The sequence below is a fragment of the Chlorocebus sabaeus genome, chromosome 26, assembly GCF_047675955.1.
Source record: "Chlorocebus sabaeus isolate Y175 chromosome 26, mChlSab1.0.hap1, whole genome shotgun sequence".
NCBI classification, from domain to species: domain Eukaryota; kingdom Metazoa; phylum Chordata; class Mammalia; order Primates; family Cercopithecidae; genus Chlorocebus; species Chlorocebus sabaeus.
The window spans coordinates 19,691,500-19,717,186 of record NC_132929.1 but is presented as its reverse complement, the minus strand read 5'-3'; the positions used below and the strand labels follow the sequence as shown (position 1 = coordinate 19,717,186).

Sequence of the window (25,687 nt, the reverse complement as noted above, 5' to 3'; positions counted from 1 at the left end):
AAAAATAAAAATTAAAAAATTAAAAAACAAAATACTGGCTGGGCACAGTGGCTCATGCCTATAATCCGAGCACTTTGGGGGGCCGAGGCGGGCAGATCACCTGAGGTCAAGAGTTCAAGACCAGCCTGATCAACATGGTAAAACCCCATCTCCACTAAAAATAGGAAAGTTGGCCAGGCATTGTGGCTCAGGCCTGTAATCCCAGCTACTCAGGAGGCTGAGGCACGAGAATTGCTTGAACCTGGGAGGCAGAGGTTGCAATGACCCGAGATCGTGCCATTGCACTTCAGCTTGGGCAACAAGAGCAAGACTCCGTTAAAAAAACAAAAGGCCAGGCGTGGTGGCTCACGCCTGTAATCCCAGCACTTTGGGAGGCCGAGGCGGGCAGATCACGAGGTCAGGAGATCGAGACCATCCTGGCTAACATGGTGAAACCCCGTCTCTACTAAAAAAAAAAAAAAAATACAAAAAAAATTAGCCGGGCGTGGTGGCAGGTGCCTGTAGTCTCAGCTACTGGGGAGGCTGAAGCAGGAGAATGGCGTGAACCCGGGAGGCAGAGCTTGCAGTGAGCTGAGATGCGCCACTGCACTCCAGCCTGGGCAACAGAGCGAGACTCCTTCTCAAAAAAAAAAAGAAAAGAAAACAAATTACCCAATTAAAAAATGGGCAAAGAATCTGAATACACACTTCTCAAAAGATGACATACAAATGGCCAATTATATGAAAATATGTTCAATATCACTAATCATCAGTGAAATGCAAGTTAAAACCACAATGAGATATCACCTTACATCTAGTAGAATGGCCATTATCAAAACAAGAAGAGATAGCAAGTATTGGTAAAGATATAGAATACAGAGAAGGAGGACCCCTAGTATGTTGTTGGTGGAAATGTAAATTGGTGCACCCATAATGGAAAACAGTATGGAGGTTCCTCAAAAAATTAACAATAGAACTACCATATGATCCAGCAATCCCACTACCGGGAATATATCCAAAGGAAATGAACTATCTGTGAGATACCTATACTCCCACATTCACTGTCACATCTAAGATATGGAATCAATCAATCAATGGATAAATGAATAAAGAAAACATAGTATATACACATAATGGAATACTATTCCACTTAAGAAAACCCTATCATGGATGAACCTGGAGACATTATGTTAAGTAAAATAAGCCAGGCACAGAAAGACAAATACCACATGATCTCACTCATATGGGGAATTTTAAAAAGCTGAGGCTAGTTCGAAGGTAGTGACTTATTTTAATTGATTGTTCACAGTCAGTTACAGATAATACTCTTTGTTCTACTCTTTCCCACCTTCTCACAACTGCACTTGACTAGTCTAAAAAATAATAATAAATAAAAAATAACAAAGTTGTAAGGCCGGGCATGATATCTCATGCCTACAATGCCAACACTTCAGGAGGCCCACGTAGGAGGATCAGTTGAGGCCAGGGGTTCCAGACCGGCCTGGGCAACAGCAAGTCCCCATCTCTACAAAAAATTTTTAAAATTAGAGGGACATGGTTCTGTGTGTCTGTAGTCCCAGCTACTTGGGAGGCTGAGGCAAGAGAACTGCTCAAGTCCAAGAGATTGAGGCTGAAGTGAGCCATGAACATGCCACTGCACTCCATACTGGGCAAGAGAGCGAGACCGTGTTTCTTTTTCAAAAAAAAGAAAAAAAAAAGAGAGAGAGAGAGAAGTTAAGAAACTGTTGGGCAGAGAGGGAAAGGGTTGGGGAGATGTTGGTCAAAAACTATGAAATTTCAGTTAATAGGAGAAATACATTCAAGAGGTCTACTGTATATCAGGATGACCATAGTCAATAACAATATGTATATTCTTGAAGATTGCTGACAGATTTTAAGTGTTCTCACCACAAAAAAATGGTAAGTACGTGAGGTAATACATACGTTAATCAGCTTGATTTAGCCATTCCACAATGTATATATTTCAAAACATGTTGTACATGATAAATATATACAATTTTATTAGTCAATTAAAAAATAAGACTGGGTGCAGTGGCTCATGCCCGTAATCTCAGCACTTTAGGAGGCCGAGGCAGGTGGATCACTTGAGTCCAGAAGTTCAAAACCAGCCTGGCCAACATGGGAAACCCCATCTCTACTAAAAAAAAGTACAAAAATTAGCTGGGCATAGTGGCACGTGCCTGTAGTCCCAGCTACTCAAGAGGCTGAGGCAGGAGAATTGCTTGAACCCAGGAGGCAGAGGCTGCAATGAGCCGAGATCATGCCAATGCACTCCAGCCTGGGCAACAGAGTGAGACTCTGTCTCAAAATAAAATAAAAATTAAAAATAACATAACATAACATAACATAGGTTGGGCATGGGGGCTCACACTTGTAATCCCAGCACTTTGGGAGGCCAAGGTTGGTGGTCGCTTGAGGTCAAAAGTCCGAGACCAGTCTGACCAACGTGGAGAAACCTCATCTCTACTAAAAATGCAGAAATTAGCCAGACAGAGTGGTGTGAACCTGTAATCCCAGCTTCTTGGAAGGCTGAGGCAGAATTGCTTGAACCCAGGAGGTGGAGGTTGCAGTGATCCGAGATCATGACACTGCACTCCAGCCTAGGCTACAAAGTGAGACTCTGTCTTTGAAAAAAATAAAAATAAATAAAAACTGTGGACCTGAAAAAAAAAGAAACTGATAAAATGGAACAAAATGTATGAAGCAACAATCAATATATATCACACACTATTCCCAACTTCATAAATACTGACAAAGAGGGATATCAGGAGAAGGCACTGAGTAAAGTTTGATGTTAAATACACACATACAAGGCCGAGCGCTGTGGCTCACGCCTGTAATCCCAGCACTTTGGGAGGCCGAGGTGGGTGGATCACAAGGTCAGGAGTTCGAGACCAGCCTGACCAACATGGTGAAACCCCATCTCTACTAAAAATACAAAAAATTAGCCGGGCGTAGTGGTACGTGCCTGTAATCCCAGCTACTCAGGAGGTTGAGGCAAGAAAATCACCTGAACCTAAGAGGTGGAGATTACAGTGAGCAGAGATCACACCACTGCACTCCAGCCTGGGCAACAGAGACTCCGTCTCCCAAAAAAAAAAAAAAAAATATATATATATATATACACACACACACATTCAAAGTAGTTGATATAAGAGTATAATCAAAGAAATGAAGTGGGAAGACGAGGAAACCCTCTAGGCCCAGAATAAACAGACACAAATAAACAGAGTTTCAGACAGCCTCATCAGCAAGTGAATAATTACAGTCTTCTTCAATAAGATAACATAAGTAATCTAGTTCAGAATAAAGTCATTAACCTTAACCAACAATAACCTCCCACCTGCAGAGAACAGCTACTGACTACAAGAGACTGAACCTCTACAGACACAGAGAACCTAGAAGCAAGAACCCTTCTGGATAGGAACTAGCAAACTGGGACACTTACAATTTTTGTATTCAAAAATCAGGACTACTACATATCTTTGACAATCAGATGTCTAATGTACGCACTGCAACAAACGGTTCATGGTAATCCACATCTACATTATTTGGCATATAGAAGCCTACCTGATGGTGGTGAGGAGAGGAATCTTAGAAGATACACAGCTGCTGTCAAAAATTCTGCAAAATAGAGAGAGTAAGACATTATTTTGTTTCTTAAAAACTTTCTGAAATAAATATCAGTGTATTTAACAAGCTTCTCATTAATTCACGGTAAGAAATACATAATTGTCATTTAAAAATATGTAGGATCAGGCCAGGTTTAGAGGCCTATGCCTGTAATCCACAGGAGGATCACCTGAGGCCAAGAGTATGAGACCAGCCTGGGCAATACAGTGAGACCCATCTGTACAAAAAATTTAAAATTAGCTGGGCGTGGGGCACATGCCTGTAGTCCAAGCTACTCAGGAGGCTGAGGTGAGAAGATCACTTAAGCCCAGGAGTTTGAGATTACACTGAGCTATGATCACACTACTGCACTCCAGCCTGAGCAACAGAGCGAGACCCTGTCTACAAAAAAAAACAGCAGGGGTAGGATCAGGCTCCAACAAATCTTGGCTAAAATACTAAACAAAAGTTGCAAGACGTTTTATAAAATAAGTCAGTGCTTACAGTTTAGTGTAGAAATCATTTGGCTGGCTGTTGTGGCTCATGCCTGTAATCTCAGCACTTTGAGGCCAAGGTGGGAGGATCACTTGAGGCCAGGAGTTTGAGACCAGCCTGGGCAATATAGTGAGACCCTATCTCTACAAAAAAAATAAAAAATAATAATAATAGCTAGGTATGGTGGCGCATACCTCTAGTCCCAGCTACTTGGAAGCTAAGGCAGTAAGATTGCTGGAGCCCAGGTCAGGGTTGCAGTGAGCCATGATCATGCCACTGCACTCTAGCCTGGGCAACAAAGAGATCTTGTCTCTAAAAAAAACATTAATAATAATAAATGAATAGAAATAAAATGCACATTCTAAAGTGATAATCTGAACTGTAAAATTATATCCACAATTCACAATAATATGGGACATAAAGGATATGGTCTGAAAATGTACAAATTACCTAAAAGTACATCTGTGTATCAAGAGCAGTTTCCCTGAGACTCATCAGTTGAAAGCCTGATAGTGTCATTTCCAGACTAAGACCAACCAGCAACCAAGGAGGAGTTGTGTTTTGGTTTTCAAGAGACAGCATCTCAGTTGATGCCCAGGCTGAAGTGCAATGGCACTGTCACAGGTCACCGAAGCCTCAACCTCCCAGGTTCAAGTGATCCTTCCACCTCAGCCTCCCAAGTAGCTGGGACTATAAGCACACAATACCATGTCTGGCTAATTTTTTATGTAAAGACAGGGTCTCTTTCTGTTGCCCAGGCTGGTCTCGAACTCCTGGGCTCAAGTGATCCTCCCACCTCAGCCTCCCGAAACGCTGTGATTATAGGCATAAGCCACTACACCTGGCCAAAGAGAGGAGATTTTATACAGCAGTTAGAGAAGAGTCTAGAAGCCTCCACTGAGCACTTCAGCAGAAGGAAACTAACAGCATCACCACCTCCTTCTCTTCTCCTTGTGCCTAGCTTTTCTAGTATGGTTGCTTGGCACTAGAGCTTATTGCCTAAATAGATTAGTAGAAAGCCAAACCACTAATAGTTAATGTAACAAGACTAAACTGCGGTGTAAATGAACAGGAACAGAACAGGTAGCTTTCGAGACAAAGGAAACTGAATGAGTGGAAAGGGGATGCTGGCCTACCATTCCCTGGTGACTCTCTTTCTGCACCATCTGGTAATACTCACAGACTTTGCTAGAAACTAACTGGACTGGACAACTGTCACACACTGCAGACCACACTCTTCCCAACAGGTGGGTTTAAACAGAAACTGGGTGCCATTGTGGAGCCTGGTGCACAGTATATACTCAACTGAATAATGTAGGAATTCCAAAATAGCTTAAGGTAAAACTCTTAGAAACTAAAAAGGGCTTGCAATTTTAAGCAAAATCAGGGATTCTAAAAGAGAACAAAATAATTTTCCTTTGTGATTACACTAATGTTCCCGACATCTTTACTGACACTGTTTTGTTTTTTGTTCAATTAGTTTATATTACACTTTAAATCCATTTTTGGGAAGTAGCTATAGAAAAGTACTAAAGCTAAAACCCTAGAACTATAAAACCATATCCAATAGCTTGTATAGAACCCCAGTTTTTGCTATTTTCTGTCTGCTCACGGTCTGGGGCTCTGCAATTTCCATTCAGCACTTCACTTGCAGTATAGATCACACTGACCCCAAAGTATGCTAAAATTATCTCCTTCTCACAGCCTGGTTTCGGGGATTCTTCAGTGCTTAAAGGAAAGCTGGACCATAAACCCCTCAGGGTAGCTACGGACCTTTGCCAGTCTCAAGTAAATTTCCAGGACCCAAAAACTGCTGAAAAGCCATTAAATACAGGTCATCAGTCTTTAGGAACCTAGATATCACTACTAAACAATAACATTAGCAATTTAATAGGGAACAGCAGTAAACAAAGCTTTTGGTTTACTGACACAATAGCTATAGAATCTTTACATTCCTTAAAAACATTTCTGCCTTCCCAATTTACCTCAGATTACAATCGGCACATGTGGTCACCACTCTGTTACCAGTAAGAGGTGAAAAATAGGCAGAAGCAATGCTCTTTGTATGTTCAGTCAAAGCAATCAAAGGCTGACTTCCCCTGGACTTCAGTTGCCTTGCATCATAAATATGAGTATCCCTGTAATGGGAGAAACAATGATCAATGTTGCCATAGTACATGTAATGAGCCTCCACAACAGGGCTAAACATAAGTTAGACACTCACATACTTGCTATACTGAGGAACATTTAAGACACAACTCTCGACTGGGCGCGGTGGCTCGTTTGTAATCCCAGCACTTTGGAAGGCCGAGGCAAGCGGATCACCTGAAGTCAGGAGTTCGAGACCAGCCTCAACATGGAGAAACCCCGTCTCTACTAAAAATACAAAATTAGCTGGGCATGGTGGTGCATGCCTGTAATCCTAGCTACTCAGGAGGCTGAGGCAGGAGAATTGCTTGAACCTGGGAGGCAGAGGTTGCGGTGAGCCAAGATCATGCCATTGCACTCCAGCCTGGGCAACGAGAGCAAAACTCCATCTCAAAAAAAAAAAAGACAGAACTCTACTCGGGAAGGTGAGGCAGAAGAATCGCTTGAACATGGGAGGCGGCAGTTGCAGTCAGGTGAGATTGCGCCACTTCACTCCAGCCTGGGCAAAATAGCAAGACTCCATCTCAAAAAATAAATAAATAAAACCGACAGCACCCTCTAATACTCCCAAAACTGGTATAGATAACAAGTACAATACTAGACACATTCCAAAACTATAGCAGATACATGGATCCAGTGCATATAGAAAGACAAGTTTTTTGTTTTGTCTTTTTTGAGATGGAGTCTCACTCTGTCATCCAGGCTGGAGTGCAGTGGTGTAATCTTGGCTCACTGCAACTTCTGCCTCCTGTGTTCAAGTGATTCTCCTGCCTCAGCCTCCCAAGTAGCTGGGATTACATGTGCATGCCACCACACCTGGCAATTTTTTGTATTTTTAGTACAGACAGGGTCTCACCATATTGGCCAGGCTGGTCTCAAACTCCTGACCTCAAGTGATCTGCCTGCCTCAGCCTCCCAAAGTGCTGGGATTACAGGCATGAGTCACCACGCCCGGCTGTCAAGTTTCTAGGTGGTTTTTCAATCCTTCCAAGAAAAAAGCTAACACAGACAACAAGTTATAGGTCACATATAACTTTTTTTCCTTAAAATTTAAACTTTCTTCTCGTAAGATCAGAAGCAAATACATATAACGCCAAGAAAAAAATTTCTTTCAGCATTTTCACTATTTATTAAATCTAAAAGTATTTATTAAAAAAAAAAATCACTCAAGTCTCAATCAGTGTAGAAAGGAAAATTACTTGGCCTTTGGGTATTACAAAAGTAATACCTTTTGTAATATTTTATTACAGTATCTTTGACAACCAAACTAACCCATGTAATTTTGACATTAAAAGGTCTAAGTCATAAAGTCTTATAAAGACCATACCTCAATCCGGCAGTGATAAAATACTGTCTATGCACTGGGTGGACATGAACAGTTCTTATTTTTCCCATAGAAGAACTGGTAAGTTTCTCATAAGAAGTTCCAGGTGTCCGTCTATCCACCAGTGACATATTTCCATCCCAGTGTCCTACTATCAAAGTGGAGGCATCTTCTGACAAGAAGTCGAAGGAGGAAAAGCTACTTCTTTCATTTCTATACACCTAAGAATATAAGCAACAATCAGTTTGTATCACACTCTTCTTGTAAAGAAAGCCAAAACAGCCAGGCGCGGTGGCTCAAGCCTGTAATCCTAGCACTTTGGGAGGCCGAGATGGGCGGATCACGAGGTCAGGAGATCGAGACCATCCTAGCTAACACGGTGAAACCCCGTCTCTACAAAAAATACAAAAATTAGCCGGGCGTGGTGGCAGGCGCCTGTAGTCCCAGCTACATGTGAGGCTGAGGCAGGAGAATGGCATAAACTTGGGAGGCGGAGCTTGTAGTGAGTGGAGATCCGCGCCACTGCACTCCAGCCTGGGTGACAGAGTGAGACTCCGTCTCAAAAAAAAAAAAAGAAAGCCAAAACATAAATTCTTTGGTAAAAGGGTTATAAAACACTTTACCCAAATAACCTCATTTATCCTCTCATCATCCCCATCAGATGCACAAGACATAATGGAAACACAGTCAGGGTATTTGGGGTGTCCACTGCCTTGAATATTTATCATTTCTATGTGTTGGGAACATTTCAAGTCCTCTCCTCTGGGTATTTTAAAATATACAATACACTGTAGTTAACTATAGTTACCCTATTCTGCTACTGAACATTAGAACTTATTCCTTCTATCCAACTGAAAATTTAAAAAAAAAAAAAAAAGGAAACAAAGGCACTGATCAGCTGTGTCTACAATTAAATGGCCCATCTACCCATGTCAGGGCTACATCCCAAATCTCTCAAACCCAATAAACCTCAGTTCCAGATCTACCCTGTGAAACTTAACAGGAAAAGAACTGAATCTGAATTCTACCCAATTGAAATTATATTTTAATATGCAAAGTAACTTTGCCAACCAAGTCCAAGATACACAGCTGAATGCTCACCTACTCTTAGTAGAGGAGTAAATATATACATTTTTTGACAGTTAATCAGGCTACATCTATCAAAATGATTAATGCTTATACTTTTGGACCCAGTAATTTCACTAAGAGATCTGTAACAATGTCTGCTGCAAGACTGCTTATAATAGCAATAAGAAGCAACATAAATATCCACCAAGAGAGATCTGGTTAAATAAATGACAGTCCACCTCTACTTTGAAATACCACACCAATGCTAAAAAGAATAAGGTAGTTTTATAGTATTAACTGTCCAAGATATACTATTAAGTGAAAAGAGTTGCAAAAGGCTATGTATATTAGTATGAAGCCATTAGTATAAAGAAGAGGAGAAAAAAATGTGTAACTATATGCTTTGTAAGCACAGGTATACTTTGTGGAAGCATACTCAAGATACGCAACAATGGTTCCTTGTGGATAATGCAAATGAAGGACAGACAGATTTACTTTTATATCTGAGTTACTGTAAATATTTTATCATGAGCATTTTTTTTTTTTTTTGGGACAAAGTCTCACTGTTGCCCAGTCTGGAGTGCAATGGCACAATCTCGGCTCACTGCAATCTCCTCCTCCCAGCTTCAAGTGATTCTCCTGCCTCAGCCTCCCAAGTAGCTAAGATTACAGGTGTGCACCACCACGCCCAGCTATATCGTGAGCATGTTATTAAGTTTTTAATCACATGTAATCCACAATGCAATCACTTCGGGTTTAGGACTCATGCATATAAAGAATAAAAAATAAATCTTCCTGTCAACTAAAGGGGATGACCACAATTCTTACTGTTGAATCATGAATTGCTGATTTTTAGTTTTAAAAACAAGTATTATAAACTAAGAATAAATTAATATACTAAAGGCATCACAACCTTCACACCCCACAAAAAGACCAATATATACAAATGAAACTTGGCATACTCAATATATTTAAATGATTAAGAGCAGGGGCTTTGGAGTCAGACAAATCCTGGTGTAAATTCTTGTTCTGCCATCTATGTCCTTGAGCAACATCATAAACCTCTCTTTGCCTCAGTTTTTTCACCTGTTAAACGAAATAACATTACTCATTTTCTAGGGTGTTATAAGGCTTAATGATGTATATAAAGCATACTCAAGATAGTGCCTAGTATAAGGTACCTGTTCAGTCAGTGGTATCTGAAACAAATTACAAATACGTGCAAAAGCATGAATGAATCTTAAGTGTTACACCAGGTAAAAGAAGCCAGAAACAAAAGGCTATATATCATTTAATTCCAAATGCTTGACATCCGGGAAAAGGCAAAATTATAGGGACAGTAATCACATCAGTGGTTACCAGGGATTGCAGACAGTGGGAGAATGACTACAAAAGGTCATGATGTAGTTTTGAGGGAAATGGAAATTTTCTTTTTTTTTTTTTTCCTGAGATGGAGTCTCACTCTGTCACACAGACTGGAATGCAATGGTGCAATCTTGGCTCACTGTAACCTCTGCCTCCTGGGTTCAAGTGATTCTCCCTGGCCCAGCCTCCTGAGTAGCTGGGATTATAGGCGTGAGCCACCATGCCCGTCTAATTTTTTGTATTTTTAGTAGAGACGGGGTTTCGCCATGTTGGTCCTGTCGGTCTCGAACTCCTCATCTCAAGTGATCCACTGCCTCAGCCTCCCAAAGTGCCGGGATTACAGGCATGAGCCACTACGCCCGGCTCTATAGCTTGATTATGATAGTTACACAGGTGTACACAATTCACCAAAACTCACAGAATTGTACACCTAAAATGGTAAATTGTACCATATGTACCTTTTTTTTTTTTTTGAGAGTCTCCCTCTGTCACCCAGACCGGAGTGCAGTGACACAATCTCAGCTTACTGCAGCCTCTGCCTCCCAGATTCAAGTGATTCTCATGCCTCAGGCCTTCCAAGTAGCTGGGACCACAGGTGCACGCTACCATGCCCGGCTAGTTTTTGTATTCTTAGTAGAGGTGCAGTTTCACTATGTTGGCCAGGCTGGTCTTGAACTCCTGAGCTCAAGTGATCTACCCTCCTTAGCCTCCCAAAGTGCTGAGATTACAGGTGTGAACTACCGTGCCTGACCTATTCTTTGTATTATTGCAAATAATGCTGGTATGAACATTCCTGTACAAGTTTTTGTGTGGACTTCTGCTTTCATTTATCTTGGGTGTATACCTAGGAGGGATATTGCTAGGTCATATGGTAACTCTGTTTAACATTTACGGAACTGTCAAACCTTCCCCAACCAACTATACCATTTTACATACCAATTCTCAATGGATAAGAGTTTCAATTTTTCCACATCATTGCCAACACTTGTTATTACTGGCAAGTGTAGTTATCCTAGTGAGTGTAAAGTGGTATCTCATTGTGATTTGCATTTCCCTAATGCTTAGAATCTTTTCATGTGCTTACTTGCCATTTGTGGTTTTTTGGTTTTTTTTTAAGACAGAGTCTTGCTCTGTCGCCCAGGCTAACGTGCAGTGGCACGATCTCAGCTCACTGAAAACCCCACCTCCTGGGTTCAAGCGATTCTCCCGCCTCAGCCTCCCAAGTAGCTGGGACTACAGGTGCCTGCCACCATACCTGGCTAATTTTTGTATTTTTAGTAGAGATGGGGTTCCACCATGTTGGCCAGGCTAGTCTGAAACTCCTGACCTCAGGTGATCCACCTGCCTCAGCCTCCCAAAGTGCTGGGATTACAGATGTGAGCCACTACGCCCAGTGCCATTTCTGTTTCTTTAGAGAAATGTCTATTCAGATCCTTTGCCCATTTTTTAATTGGGTTAGCTTTTTTAATGAAGCTGTAGGAGTTCTCCACCTATTGTTTTAAAGTAAGGCTTATTGAAATATAAGTTACAGCTGTGCATGGTAGCGCACGCCTGTAATTCCAGCACTTTGGAAGGTCAAGGTGGGCAGATCACTTGAGCTCAGGAGTTTGAGACCAGCCTGGGCAACATGGCAAAACACCGTCTCTACTAAAAATACAAAAATTAGCCAAGCATGGTGACACATGCCTATAGTTCCAGCTACTCAGGAGGCTTAGTGGGGAGGATCACTTGAGCCCAGGAGGCAAAGGCTGCGGTGAGCCGAGATCAAGCCACTTCACTCCAGCTGGAGTGACAGAGTGAGACTCCCATCTCAAAAAAATAAAAATAAATAAGGCCAGGCATGGTGGCTCACACCCATAACCCCAATACTTTGGGAGGCCAAAGTGGGTGGATCACCTGAGGTCAAGAGTTCAAGACCAGCCTGGCCAACATGGTGAAATCCCATCTCTACTAAAAATACAAAAATTAGCCAGGCTTGGTGGCACGTGCCTATAATCCCAGCTACTCGGGAGGCTGAGGCAGAATTGCTTGAACCCAGGAGGCAGAGGTTGCAGTGAGCCGAGACTGCACCACTGCACTGCCACCTGGGCAACAAGAGCAAGACTCTGCTTCAGAAATAAATACATAAACAAATAATTTAAACACAAATGTTCGGCTGGGTGTGGTGGCTCATGCCTGTAATCCCAGCATTTTGGGAGGCCGAGATGGGCGGATCACAAGGTCAGGAGATCGAGACCATCCTAGCTAACACGGTAAAACCCCGTCTCTACTAAAAATACAAAAAAAAGTTAGCCGGGTGTGGTGGCAGGTGCCTGTAGTCCCAGCTTCTCGGGAAGCTGAGGCAGGAGAATGGCACGAACCCAGGAGGCGGCAGAGCTTGCAGTGAGCAGAGATCACGCCACTGCACTCCAGCCTAGGCGACAGAGCAAGACTCCGTCTCAAAAAAAAAAAGAAGAAATACAAATGTTCATCAACTGATGAACAGATGAATAAAATGTGGAATACCCATACAATGGCATATTATGCAGCCATAAAAAGGAATGAAGTACTGATACATGGCTACAACATGAACTTTGAATACATTTTGTTAAAGAAATCAGTCACAAAAGACCACAAATTGTATGATTTCATTTATGTGAAATGTCCAGAATAGGAAAATCTGGCCAGACGCAGTGGCTCACGCTGTAATCCCAGCACTTTGGGAGGCTGAGGCAGGTGGATCACAAGGTCAGGAGTTCCAGACCAGCCTGGCCAATATGATGAAACCCCATCTCAGCCGGGCGCAGTGGCTCACGCCTGTAATCCCAGCACTTTGGGAGGCCGAGGCGGGCGGATCACGAGATCAGGAGATGGAGACCATCCTGGCTAACCCGGTGAAACCCTGTCTCTACCAAAAACACAAAAAATTAGCCAGGCGTTGTGGCGGGCGCCTGTAGTCCCAGCTACTCGGCAGGAGAATGGAGTGAACCCAGGAGGTGGAGGTTGCAGTGAGTCGAGATCGCACCACTGCACTCCAGCCTGGGCGACAGACACAGGCTCCGTCTCAAAAAAAAAAAAAAAAAAAGAAACCCCATCTCTACTAAAAATACAAAAATTAGCTTGGCGTGGTGGCATGCGCCTGTAGTCCCAGCTACTCAGGAGGCTGAGGCAGGAGAATCGCTTGAACCTGGGAGGCGGAGGTTACAGTGAGCCGAGATCACGCCACTGCACTCCAGCCTGGGTGACAAAGTGAGACTCCATCTCTACAACAACAACAACAACAACAAAAATTCCCCGGGCATGGTGGTGGGTGCCTGTAATCCCAGCTACTAGGAAGGCTGGGGCAGGAGAATCGCTCGAACCTGGGAGGCAGAAGTTGCAGTGAGCCAAGCTCGCGCCACTGCATTCCAGCCTAGGTGATGAGAGTGAAACTCCGTCTCAAAAAAATAATAAAATAAAAAATAAAGTTCAACTTATAAGACTTCTCTTGAGACAATCTGATACAGTTAAGCAAATCTGAAAGTTCATCTCAAATGACATGTTTGTTTTAAGCATTAAGTAGAAGATGTCTTATTTTGAGAGAGGGTCTCACTCTGTTGCCTGGGCTGAAGTCCAATTACGTATGTAATCATGGCTTTACTACAGCCTCAATCTCCTGGGCTCAAGCAATCCTCACACCTCAGCCTCCTGAGTAGCTATGACTACAGGCACGTGCCACCACACCAAGCTAATTTTTTTTAGAGGCAAGGTCTTACTATGTTGCCCAGGCTGATCTCTAACTCCTGGGCTCAAGTGATCCTCCCACCTCAGCCTTGTGAGTAGCTCAGACTACAGGCACATACCACCACGCCCAGCTAGTATTTTTTATTTTTTGTAGAGACAAGGTCTCGCCATGTTGCCCAGGCTAGTCTGGAACTCCTGGCCTGAAGTGAGCCTCCCACCTTGGCTTCCCAAAGTGCTGAGATTACAAGCATAAGCTACCACACCTAGCTAAATACAAGTCTTATGCCTAAAAATGGAAGAGTAAGTTATTTTATTTAAAAGCTTTGGGGAAAAAAAAAAAAAGAAATTTAACAAGTGCAAACACATACTACGTGCCAGGCTCTGTTCTAAGTACTTTATCTGCATAAACTCATCAAATTCTCATGACAACCATAAGGTCAGTACTGTTAAATCCCATTTCACAACTAAGGAAAGTAAGGCACAATGAGGTTAAGCAACTTGTCAAGGTCACATAACTAGTAATAGATGATCTGGGATTTGCACTTAGGCAGTGTAGTTCTCAAAGTCCTTCTGCTATATCACTTCTCCCAATTGGTATAATAATTATTCATGTGGCATTTCATAGAGAATCTAGAATATCATCTGAAGTCAGCATGTAAACACATTAACATTTACCTCTTCAAAAATAGCCTTGGAAAAATCCCCACAGCGTAACGTGCCATCATAGCTCAGTGACAGTATGTGGGCTGGATTGGCGGGTGAGAAGTAAAGACAGCTAACTGGTTGACTATGGGGATGAAAAACATAAACTCCATCTTCTTTAGGTTGCTGGGTCTGGAAGAGAGTTGGAGGTAAGGGGACAGAAAAAAAGCTAGTGAAAAGTAGTGATTTTTGTTATGCTATTATGTCATTAAAGAATTTACACTGGATTATATTCAGTCTTTTCTTAGTCTATAATTGTAACCACTCTCCCCATCAGAAAGTCAGAATGAGAAACTTAATCTTGTCATTAACTTTTTGTAGTTTTCAATCCAACAATACCAAGTCACATTAATTTTAACAGTGACCAGCTTTCTGTAACTAACAAACTAGTTTATATATTACTGTCAGTTTATAAAATCCTCAGGAAATGAGAAATCTACTCTATTTCACACATGGTATAATCGCTAACTAAAACAGTATCAGTACCTTACCACTTTGCTTCTGCAGCAGGCTTCTGTATAATATTAACTTACTCATTCTCAGCATAATTTTCATAAGGTATTTAGTCCTGGGACAAAGATGATAGTTTTAAACATACTTTGTTCTCTAAATACACCATAAAAATGCATGTATTTGAATTTCCATATTAATATACCTACTCCTAAGGACTATCCTTTCCACAACTGCATTGCCAACTCCTGAGAAGTCACTTTTCAGATCAAGGTAAGTTATGTTTCTATGCCATATGGCACATTATGAAACACACAAAGCATCACCACTAAATCTGGCTTAGTCTACTCTGAAATCGTCAAGCATTTTTGTTTTATTATTTTAAATTTTAAAATGGAAAAGTATTTTTTAACAGGAAAAAAATGAGAAAAAATTATTATAATCACACATATTCTTCCTGTTACGAGTTAGAAACTACTGACAGACATATTTGTTTATAGCATTTGTTTTCTAGAAAAATAAAACTTTCTCTTGTTATAAAGAACTCAAACAATGCAGAAATGTACAAAGATGAAAGTTTTAAAAAATCACTCCCGGCCAGGCACAGTGGCTCACAGCTATAATCCCAGCACTTTGGGAGGCCAAGGCGGGTGGATCACGAGGTCAGGAATTCAAGACCAGCCTGGGCAAGATGGTGAAACACTGTCTCTACTAAAAATACAAAAATTAGCCGGGCGTGGTGGCAGATGCCTGTAATCCCAGCTACTCGGTAGGCTGAGGCAGAAAATTGCTTGAACTGGGGAGGCAGAGTTTGCAGTGAGTCGAGATCGTGCCACTGAACTCCAGTCTGGGCGACAGAGCAAGATTCCGTCTCAAAAAAAAAAAAAAAAAAATTCCAAATCTAAAATTAACCAAAATTATCATTAAAATACTGAGATTACAGACATCTTTATAGTTCAATTTAATGTGATTCAAAATGGCATATATAGCATGGTCCTTTTTTAAAATTTCTTCTCTATCATTCTATCTGTATAGGTACATATAAATATATCAAAATAATATAAGAAAATGAAGCTAAAGGAATTTTTGAACTTCAAGTATTTACAGAGACATTATCTCCTACAATGGCAAAAGTATAAAACAAAAAGCTATTGTAGTCATTATGCTTTTTATTTTTTAAACTGTTAATTTTAGACAATTTATATTGATTTGAGAATATTATTCTCACCCTTCCTCCAACAGTCTTCTCTTTTTTTTCTTCTTTTTTTTTTTTTTTGAGATGGAGTCTCACTCTGTCACCCAGGCTGGAGTGCAGTGGCACAATCTCAGCTCACTGCAATCTCTACCTCCCAGGTTCAAGCAATTCTCCTGTCTCAGCTTCCTGAGTCGCTGGAATTACAGGCACCCACCACCACACTTAGCTAATTTTTGTATTTTTAGTGGAGATGGGGTTTCACCATGTTGAGACAGCAGGTAATCTGAAATGCATTTTTTTTTTTTTTTTTTTTTGAGACAGTCTCAACTCTGTCACCCAGGCTGGAGTGCAGTGGCGCAATGCTGGCTCACTGCAACCTCTGCCTCTTGGGTTCAAGCAATTCTCATGCCTTAGCCTCCCGAGTAGCTGGGATTACAGGCACCCACCACCATACGCAGCTAATTTTGTACTTTTAGTAGAGACAGAGCTTCGCCATGTTAGTTAGCCAGGCTGATCTCGAACTCCTGACCTCAGGTGATTCGCCTGCCTCAGCCTACCAAAGTGTTTGGATTATAGGTGTGAGCCACTGCGCTTGGCCTGGTTCATTATTTTTTACTAGGATTCATACCACCTACTTGTATAGGGGTAGAGGGTATTACCACTCCCATGGGTCAAGAAAACTTCCTTTGAAGACAATCAGTTCTACTATTCACTTTCCCTACTTCCTCTATTTTTCCTCCAGCAACCATTTCCCTATTCCTCATTCTAAAGAGGGAAAATCGGAATACCCAATGTGCTTCTCTCCACTATATATATAATATATATAATATATATATAAAATATATATAATATATATAATATATATAATATATATTATATATAAAATATAGATAAAATATATTATATATAAATATATATATAAGATATTGTATATAATATATTATATATATATATAATATATATATAATACAGGAGAAAATTCTCAGGATTTGGTCAATTTACCAGTATGGATTCTGCACATTGGTCAGGGCAGAAGCTAAATTATGCTGTCTCCTAGCTCTGCTACAGGATTTGTTTCTCTCCTTGGTAGCTAGTTTTTGAAGTATACTACATTAGGTTCTGCTTCTTTTTTATTGCAGTAATTTTTTTTTTTTTTTGAGATAGCGTCTCACTCTGTCAATCCAGCCTGGAGTGCAGTGGCACAATCATGGCTCACTGCAGCCTCAACCTCATTGGGCTCAGGTGATCTTCCCAGCTCAGCTTGCTGAGTAGCTGGGACCACTGGCACACACCACCACACCCAGCTATTTTTTCTTTTTTTTTTTGTAGAGACAGGCAACTCACTATGTCACCTAGGCAGGTCTCAAATTAGTGGGCTTAAGCGATCCTCCTGCCGCAACTTCCCAAAGCGCTGGAATTACAGGTATGAGCCACTGCATTCAGCCAGCATGAGGGATCTTGTAGGGATGATGAAAATGTTCTAAAACCAGACTGTGATAGTTAAACAACCGAGTAAACTTATTAAAAACCACTTAGGCCAGGCACAGTGGCTCATGTCTGTAATTCCAGTTCTGGAAGGCAGACGCAGGTGGATCACCTGAGGTCAGGAGTTCGAGATCAGCCTGGCCAACACCTCTACAAAAAATACAAAAATTAGGCTGGGCACGGTGGCTCATGCCTGTAAACCCAGCACTTTGGGAGGCCGAGGTCTGGAGTTCATGACCAGCCTGGTCAAGATGGTGAAACCCCATCTCTACTAAAAAAAAAAAAAAAAAAATCAGCGGAGCGTGGTAGCGGGCACCTGTAATCCCAGCCACTTGGGAGGCTGAGGCAGAGAACTGCTTGAACCCAGGAGGCGGAGGTTGCAGTGAGCAGAGATCACGTTACTGCACTCCAGCCTGGGCGACAGAGCGAGACTCGTCACAAACAAACAAGCAAAACAAAAAGAAAAAAATTAGCCAGGTGTGGTGGCGAGCACCTGTAATCCCAGCTACTCAGGAGGCTGAGGCACAAGAATCACCCGAACCCAGGAGGTAGAGATTGCAGTGAGCCGGGATCGCACCACAGCATTCCAGCCTGGGTGACAGAGCGAGACTCCCACCTCAAAAAAAGGAAAAGCATTGAATTTTACATTTTTAAGTAGGATTTTATGATAAGTAAATTATTACCTCAATAAAGCTACTTTTTTAAAAAACTGGGGAAATTGTGAGCACAGGATAGGCAAGGTAATATTGCTTTTAGACTTGCTAAATCTGTTACTGAGATTGCCAAACGTCCTGGAAAATTAGGTTGATGGAGATACTGGACTATGGAGATCTAGTAATAGATTTTTTTTTTTTTTTTTTTTTTTTGAAACGGAGTTTTGCTCTTGTTGTCCAGGCTGGAGTGCAATGGCACCATCTCGGCTCACTGCAACCTCCATCTCCCATGTTCAAGCAATTCTCCTGCCTCAGCCTCCCAAGTAGCTGGGATTACAGGTATGTGCCACCACGCCCGACTAATTTTGTATCTTTAGTAGAGATGGGATTTCATCATGTTGGTCAGGCTGGTCTCGAACTCCAGACCTCAGGTGATCCGGCAAACTTCGGCCTCCCAAAGTGCTGGAATTACAGGTGTGAGCCACCACGCCCGGCCATAATACAGATTTTTGGAGTCACCAGGAAAGATATGAAAAAATAATTTTTATGTATGTCTTAAATTATATACAGATCAACCATCCAAAAATATCTTCACTTAATCATGCTAATTTTCAATATTTCCTTTTCAAAATTATTCAAAAGGTAGTCTCAGATGAGTGTGGTGGCTCACACCTGTAATCCCAGCACTTTGGGAGGCTGAAGCAGGTGGAGCGCTTGAGCTCAGGAATTTGAGATGAGCCTACACAACAGAGTGAGACCCCCATCTCTACAAAAAATTAAAAAAATTAGCCAGGTGTGGTGGCACATGACCATAGTCCCAGCTACTCAGGAAGCTGAGGTGGAGAATCACTTGAGCCTGGGAAGTTGAGGCTGCAGTGAGCTATGATCATGCCATTGCCCTCCAGCCTGGGCAACAGAGCGGGACTGTGTCTCAGTAGTGGGGGGCGGGGGAGAGAACAGTAGTCTCTATCCCCATTTCTTCCAGTTCTTTCATTACCCCCATACTTTCTTAATCTCCTAAAGCCTTTGTTCCTTACTTACTTCATTGTCAAAGCTATTCTCTCAACTCACGAATGGTACCCTATTTTCAAAATCCATGGCCTTTTCTCCATTCTTTTAATTTCTCCGCAAAAGGCTCTGCCAAACTCCCATCCTTAAAACTTATCTCTTGACTTCTAAAACATACTATTCTGATCTTCTTCCCACTTTTTTGCTTCAGTTTTCTTTGCTAAATCCTATCACCTCCTACTCCCAACTCACATCTTATCAAAATAAGGGAGAAGCTATGATCCCAAAATAAGAAAGAACTTGGTTTCTATCTATCTCCAGACTTGCAAATTTTGTTTATAAACCCCAACCAACTTCAAGTCACCACTGTTTCTTCATCTTCATTAATTGTCCTTATGGTATTTTTCATGTCTTTGGTCTTCTTCCCCAATAAGAAAATAAATTCAGAGAATATTAACTTGACTTTTCTCAATTTTGTAACAACAGACAGCATTTCATGCAGAATTGTATGCACAATGAATGGAATTCAGTATCTATTTCTGACTCATCAAAGATGACTAGAATCGTTCCAAAGCAGGTCCCTGGGAAGATATTTTGATACAGCTTAGAAACTGTTTCTTAGTCCATTTGGGCTGCTAAAACAACATACTATAAACTGAGTGGCTTATAAACAGCAGCATTTTATTTCTCACAGTCCTGGTGACTAGGAATACCAAGATCAAGGTTCCAGTTTATTGAGTGTCGTTAAGGGCCTACTTTCTGGTTCATAGTTGGTGCCTTCTAGCTGAGTCCTCACATGGTATAAGGGACAGTGGTCTCTCTTAGGTTTCTTTTATAAGAATCTTATTCACTAACCTTATTCATGACCTAATCACCTCCCAAAGGTCCTACCCTCCTAATACCATAGAAATGAGTATTTCAACATATGAATTTTTGGGGGTGACAAAAACATTCAGACCATAGCAGACCATATTTTAAACACAACTAGAAAACTAAACTTTGGGCCGGGTGTGGTGGCTCACGTCTGTAATCCCAGCACTTTGGGAGGCCAAGGCAGGCGAATCACAAGGTCAGGATATTGAGACCACGGTGAAACTCCATCTCTACTAAAAACACAAAAAATAACCTGGGCGCGGTGGCGGGCGCCTGTAATCCCACCTAATGAGGCTGAGGCAAGAGAATGGCGTGAACCAGGAGATGAAGCTTGCAGTGCACCGAGATCGCGTCATTGCACTCCAGCCTGGGCGACACAGCGAGACACTAAACTTTTTTTTTTTTTTTTTTTTTTGAGACGGAGTCTCGCTCTGTCACCCAGGCTGGATGGCACCATGTCGACTCACTCCAACCTCTGTTTCCTGGGTTCAGACAATTCTCCTGCCTCAGCCTCCCAAGTAGCTAGGATCACAGGTGCCTACCACCACACCCAGCTAATTTTTGCTTTTTTTAAGTAGAGACAGGGTTTCAACATGTTGGCCAAGCTGGTCTCAAACTCCTGACCTCAGGTGATCCACCTGCCTCAGCCTCCCAAAGTGCTGGGATTACAGGCATGAGCCACCGCACCCGGCCACTTTGTGTGATCTTTTCACATACATGTTTAAAGTATAACAAAGTTTTCTGGCAGTAAATTTATGCCCAGATGGTTAATGATATTCAAGCTAAAAATATTAAAGTTCTATAAAGCAAATTTAAATTCCTCCAGATTTCTAAAATTTGGAATCATAAAGCATCATAAAGCCCAAAATTATAAGTCTCACGCAACATTTATAAACACATGGCTCTAGCCTATTCTCTTCCAGACTATTTGCTTTAGACAAACTATAATATATTCAAGAATAACAACTTACCAAATCACAAAGTCCAACTTGCCCAAATTTGGCCCCAACTGCTACCAAAGTTCTAGTCTCTGATGGGTGGAGAGCCATAGAGAATATTGGGCCTGTGGTAACTTTGTAAACAGTATCTTCACTAATGACCATGCCATTTAAATTGGCTCTGTAGCTAAGAAAATTAGAAAGTTAAATTTTGTAAGTAAAACCAATCTCAATAGTCAAAATAAGTAAAAGATTATTCAAAAAGAAAAATTACAATCAGTAAACAAATATGGGAAACTATTCAATCTCCTGGTAACCAAGGAAATCAAATTAAGCAATACTCTTTCACTTTTTAAATTACCCTTGATAATTTTACCACCACCAAAAACTGGTAGGCTGCAGTTAAATACACATAATCACACATATAGCTAGTGGAAGAGTAAGTTCGTATAAAATTTTCAGAAGAAAAAAAGACTTTTGAGAAACAATTCAGCAATGTGTACTAAAAGCAATAAAAATGTTCGCAATATTTGATGCATTAATCTCACTTCTGGAAATCTAACCTAAAGAAATAATCCACTATCATATCCATATACTTCAACAAACACACAAAACTAAATGGAAAACAACTGCAAATACCAAGCAGGTAGGAGGAGAAGTGAATTCCTTCTACTCAATGGAATATTTTATAATTATTTAATAATTTTAAAGACTCTAATAACATGTAACCACAAATGAAAAAAGCATAATCCAGGCCAGGCACAGTGGCTTACACCTGTAATCCCAGCACTTTGGGAGACCAAGGCAGATGGCTCACTTGAGCTCAGGTGTTCAAGACCAACCTGGGCAACACAGCAAAATCTCATCTCTACAAATACAAAAATTAGTGAGGTATGATGGTGCATGCCTGTAGTCCAAGCTACTTGGGAAGCTGAGGTGGGAGGATCATTTGAGCTCAGGAAGCAAAGGTTGCAGTGAGCCAAGATTGCGCCACTGTACTGCAGCCTAAGCAACAGAGGGAGACCTTGTCTCAAAAAAAAAAAAAAAAAAAGAAAAAAGAAAAAAGTATAATGCAAAATTGTATATACATTACAACATACAGTAAAAATGTATGTGGATTCACTCATTTATTCAACACTGAACATATATTATGTGCCAGGCACTGTTCTGGTTATTGAAATAAAATTCTTGCCCTCATGAAGCTTATATCCTAGTAGTATTGTATATGGCAACACTTGAGAGGAAATACACAAAAACAATGGTTGTTAGGGTGGAAACATTTCATCTCACTTTCAAAATTCCCTAAAATGGTGTATAGTTTTTATAACTCAAACATCTCAAAAAATATAAAAGAAACACAAGGAATTGCAACTTACCTTTTAATGCTAGATAATCCTTTCTCAGTGTTCTTACTACTTGGCTGAAACATTGGGAGAGATCAAAGAACTACGTTAACACACACACACACAGACATATATATATATAGTATATATTTCCTTAACAGATGATTCTAAAGGCTATTAGCCTTCCCAAGTGATACCTTGTTCATTCCTGCCCATGTGTGCAGAAATCCTTTAAATCGTTCATTGTCTTCTTGATTTTCAGAAGTCATTTCTAAAGGCCCAGGAGGTAACAAAGGCTGTTATAAAAAATAAAAAGTTATTTGTTAGTCTCGTAAATTTGTTGGTTTACATTTACCTAGAATGTAAACACAAGGAGGGCAGGGGTATTTGTCTGTTTTCCCACAACTTCACTTTCAACATTAACAGTAACGGTGGCATATCATGGACATTCAAAATAATTTTTCAATAAATGAATGCCAGGTACCCTATAAATCAATAACATGTATTATCTCATTTAATCCTCTCAAGCACCTAGTGAATGAGTTATCACATTTTAAAGACAGTGGACTGAAACTTAGAGCCTGTAATCCCAGCACTTTGGGAAGCCGAGGCAGGCGGATCACGAGGTCAGGAGTTCAAGACCAGCCTGCCCAACATGGTGAAATCCCATCTCTACTAAAAATACAAAAATTAGCTGGGCATGGTGGCAGGTGCCTGTAATCCCAGCTACTCGGGAGGCTGAGGCAGGAGAATCGTGTGAACCCAGGAGGTGGAGGTTGCAGTGAGCCAAGATTGCACTATTGCACTCCAGCCTGGGCAACAGGGCAAGACTCCGTCCCAAAAAAAAAAAACCAGAAACTCAGAGGAGTTAACTTGCCCGCAGTCACACAGCCATTAACCAGAGAAGCTGAGAACTGACTCAGATTATCATAACTCATTACTCAGTATCATACCTACATTACTAATTTTTTAAACAGTTTGTAACCAACCAATGGGTAAGAAATCATGTTAATATGTCACAACTAGCAATTTGTTTTAGTGAATGAGAATAGAATAGAAATATCAGGCCAGGAACATGGCTCACACCCGTAATCCCAACACTTTGGGAGGCCGAGGCAGGCAAATAGCTTGAGGCCAGAAGTTCGAGACCAGCCTGGCCAACATGGCGAAACCCCATTTCTACTAAAAATACAAAAATTAGCCAGGCGTGGTGACATACGCCTGTAGTCCCAGCTACTATGGAGGCTGAGGCACGAGAATCACTGGAACCAGGGAGGTGGAGGTTGCGGTGAACCAAGATCATGCCATTGCAATCCAGGCTGGGCGACAGAGGGAGACTGTGTCTCAAAAAAAAAAAAAAAAAAGAAATACCAAAGTGCACATGTAGTGTCACTTGACAAACTGTGGTTTTAGTTGCATATATGTGTAATGGTTACAATGTAAATATCTTTTTTTTTTTTTTTTTAATTTAATGTCTCAAGTGATGCTCCCACCTCAGCCTCCTGAGGAGCTGGGACTACAGGCACATGCCACCACACCCAGTTAATTTTTGTGGATTTTTTTGTGAGGACAGGGTCACTTGATGTTGCCTAGGCTGGTCTCAAACTCCTGGGTTCAAGTGATCCTCTTGCCTCAGCCTCCCAAAGTGCTGGGATTACAGGCATGAGCCACTACACCTGGCCATAAATATATTTGTGGGCTGAGGCTTCAAAAAAATTTGGAAGCTACTCTTCCATGCTGCTTCCAGTAACACCTAGATTTGCAATTTGCTCCCAGAGCACCTTCCTAATTAGTGCTATCTTCCTATTTACAATTAAACACTGATATAAAGTATTAAAAATAGGTGTTCTTGAAAACTATTATTTAGACAATGTTTGCTAAATAAAACTCTACTCACTAAAATTAAACTACACATTATCACATATTATTAACATTATTGATTACTAAGCCCTTAATATAATGTGAGAAACCTGATAGATACAATTTATCTTCACAGTATCTCTTTGAGGTTTCTTTTTTTTTAAAACTGACATAAAATTGCACATATTTACTGAGGGTTCTATTATTGCTGACTTTTTTAAATGGGGAAACGATCAGAAAGGTTAATTAACTCACCCACAATCCTATAGCAGGTAAGTCCCGCAGAAATACAGAATTTAATCCAGTCTTTACGACTTTGAAATCTTACCCATTAAACCATAGAACCAGCCAGGCGCAGCCATTGCAGTGGCTCACACCTGCAATCCCAGCACTTTGGGAGGCCAAGGCAGGCAGATCACTTGAGGTCAGGAGTTCAAGACCAGCCTGGCCAGCATGGTGAAACCCTGTCTTTATCAAAAATATAAAAAATCAGCCAGGTATGGTGGCATGTGCCTGTAATCCCAGCTATTCGGGAGGCTGAGGCAGGAGAATCGCTTGAACACCGGGAGTGAGTTGCAGTGAGGCAAGAGCATGCCACTGCATTCCAGCCTGGGTGACAGAGCGAGACTCTGTCTTAAAAAAAAACAAAACAAAAAAAACAAAAAAACAAAACCATACAATATTCAAGAATGAAATATAAAATAAAACATAATTTAATGAACTTTTAGTCTAGTTTCAACACTTCAAATTTTTCAGTATTTTACTACATTAAAATATTGTATTTGCATATTTTCTTACACTTTCATCTGCTACTAATGGCGGCGGTGTTGGAGTTGCTGGTAATGAAACTCCCGAAGGATCAACTTTTAGTAATCGCATTGACCTTCTACATCCAACCCCATTTTCTCTCTTAGGCTTCTTTCTACAGGAGTGGGGAAAAATTCATGTTATACTCACAAAACAATAAAATTTACTAATATTAAGGAGATAACTTCTAGGAATATATCCCACAGATATATTTATACATTGCATATATATACATGGCCACAATTACTTTAATAAGTATGGAAAAAACTTAAACCTAAATGTTCATCAAAAGGAGGTGAGGTCTGTTAAATCATGGTGTACATATCTAATAGAATAATATGCAGCCATAAAAAGAATGATATAGATCTTAATGCACTGCTGAAAGGAACCCTAGCTTATAAAAAGCAAAAACAAAGTCCAGTACAGGTTTACAAAAAGGTTACATATACACATACATTTGTACATGCTGAGCTTACCTACGGAGGAATACACATAAAACTACTACTTCTAGGGAAAAGGCTTGGAAAACTAAGGTCTAAAATAGAAAGGAAACGTAAACGTTTCACTGCATTCCCTTCCATACACTGTAGTTTACTTTTTTTTTTTTTGAGACAGAGTCTCAGACTGTCGCCCAGGCTGGAGTGCAGTGGCGCGATCTC

At 41.0% G+C, this 25,687-nt stretch overlaps 1 protein-coding gene across 6 annotated transcripts in view; it reads right to left on the bottom strand.

The window, feature by feature from the left end:
• Positions 1 to 25,687, bottom strand: part of WDR76 (WD repeat domain 76) — a 44,390-nt gene that overhangs the window by 3,292 nt on the left and 15,411 nt on the right. For all 6 annotated transcript variants that reach the window (XM_038009915.2, XM_073012124.1, XM_073012125.1 and 3 more), the window contains 8 exons: positions 25,020 to 25,143; positions 22,559 to 22,657; positions 22,395 to 22,438; positions 21,052 to 21,205; positions 14,390 to 14,548; positions 7,583 to 7,800; positions 6,093 to 6,245; positions 3,571 to 3,624 (listed from right to left, as the gene is read on the bottom strand). In XM_038009915.2, coding sequence (XP_037865843.1) covers positions 3,571 to 3,624; positions 6,093 to 6,245; positions 7,583 to 7,800; positions 14,390 to 14,548; positions 21,052 to 21,205; positions 22,395 to 22,438; positions 22,559 to 22,657; positions 25,020 to 25,143 — 1,005 coding nt within the window. The remainder of the gene's footprint in view (positions 1 to 3,570; positions 3,625 to 6,092; positions 6,246 to 7,582; positions 7,801 to 14,389; positions 14,549 to 21,051; positions 21,206 to 22,394; positions 22,439 to 22,558; positions 22,658 to 25,019; positions 25,144 to 25,687) is intronic.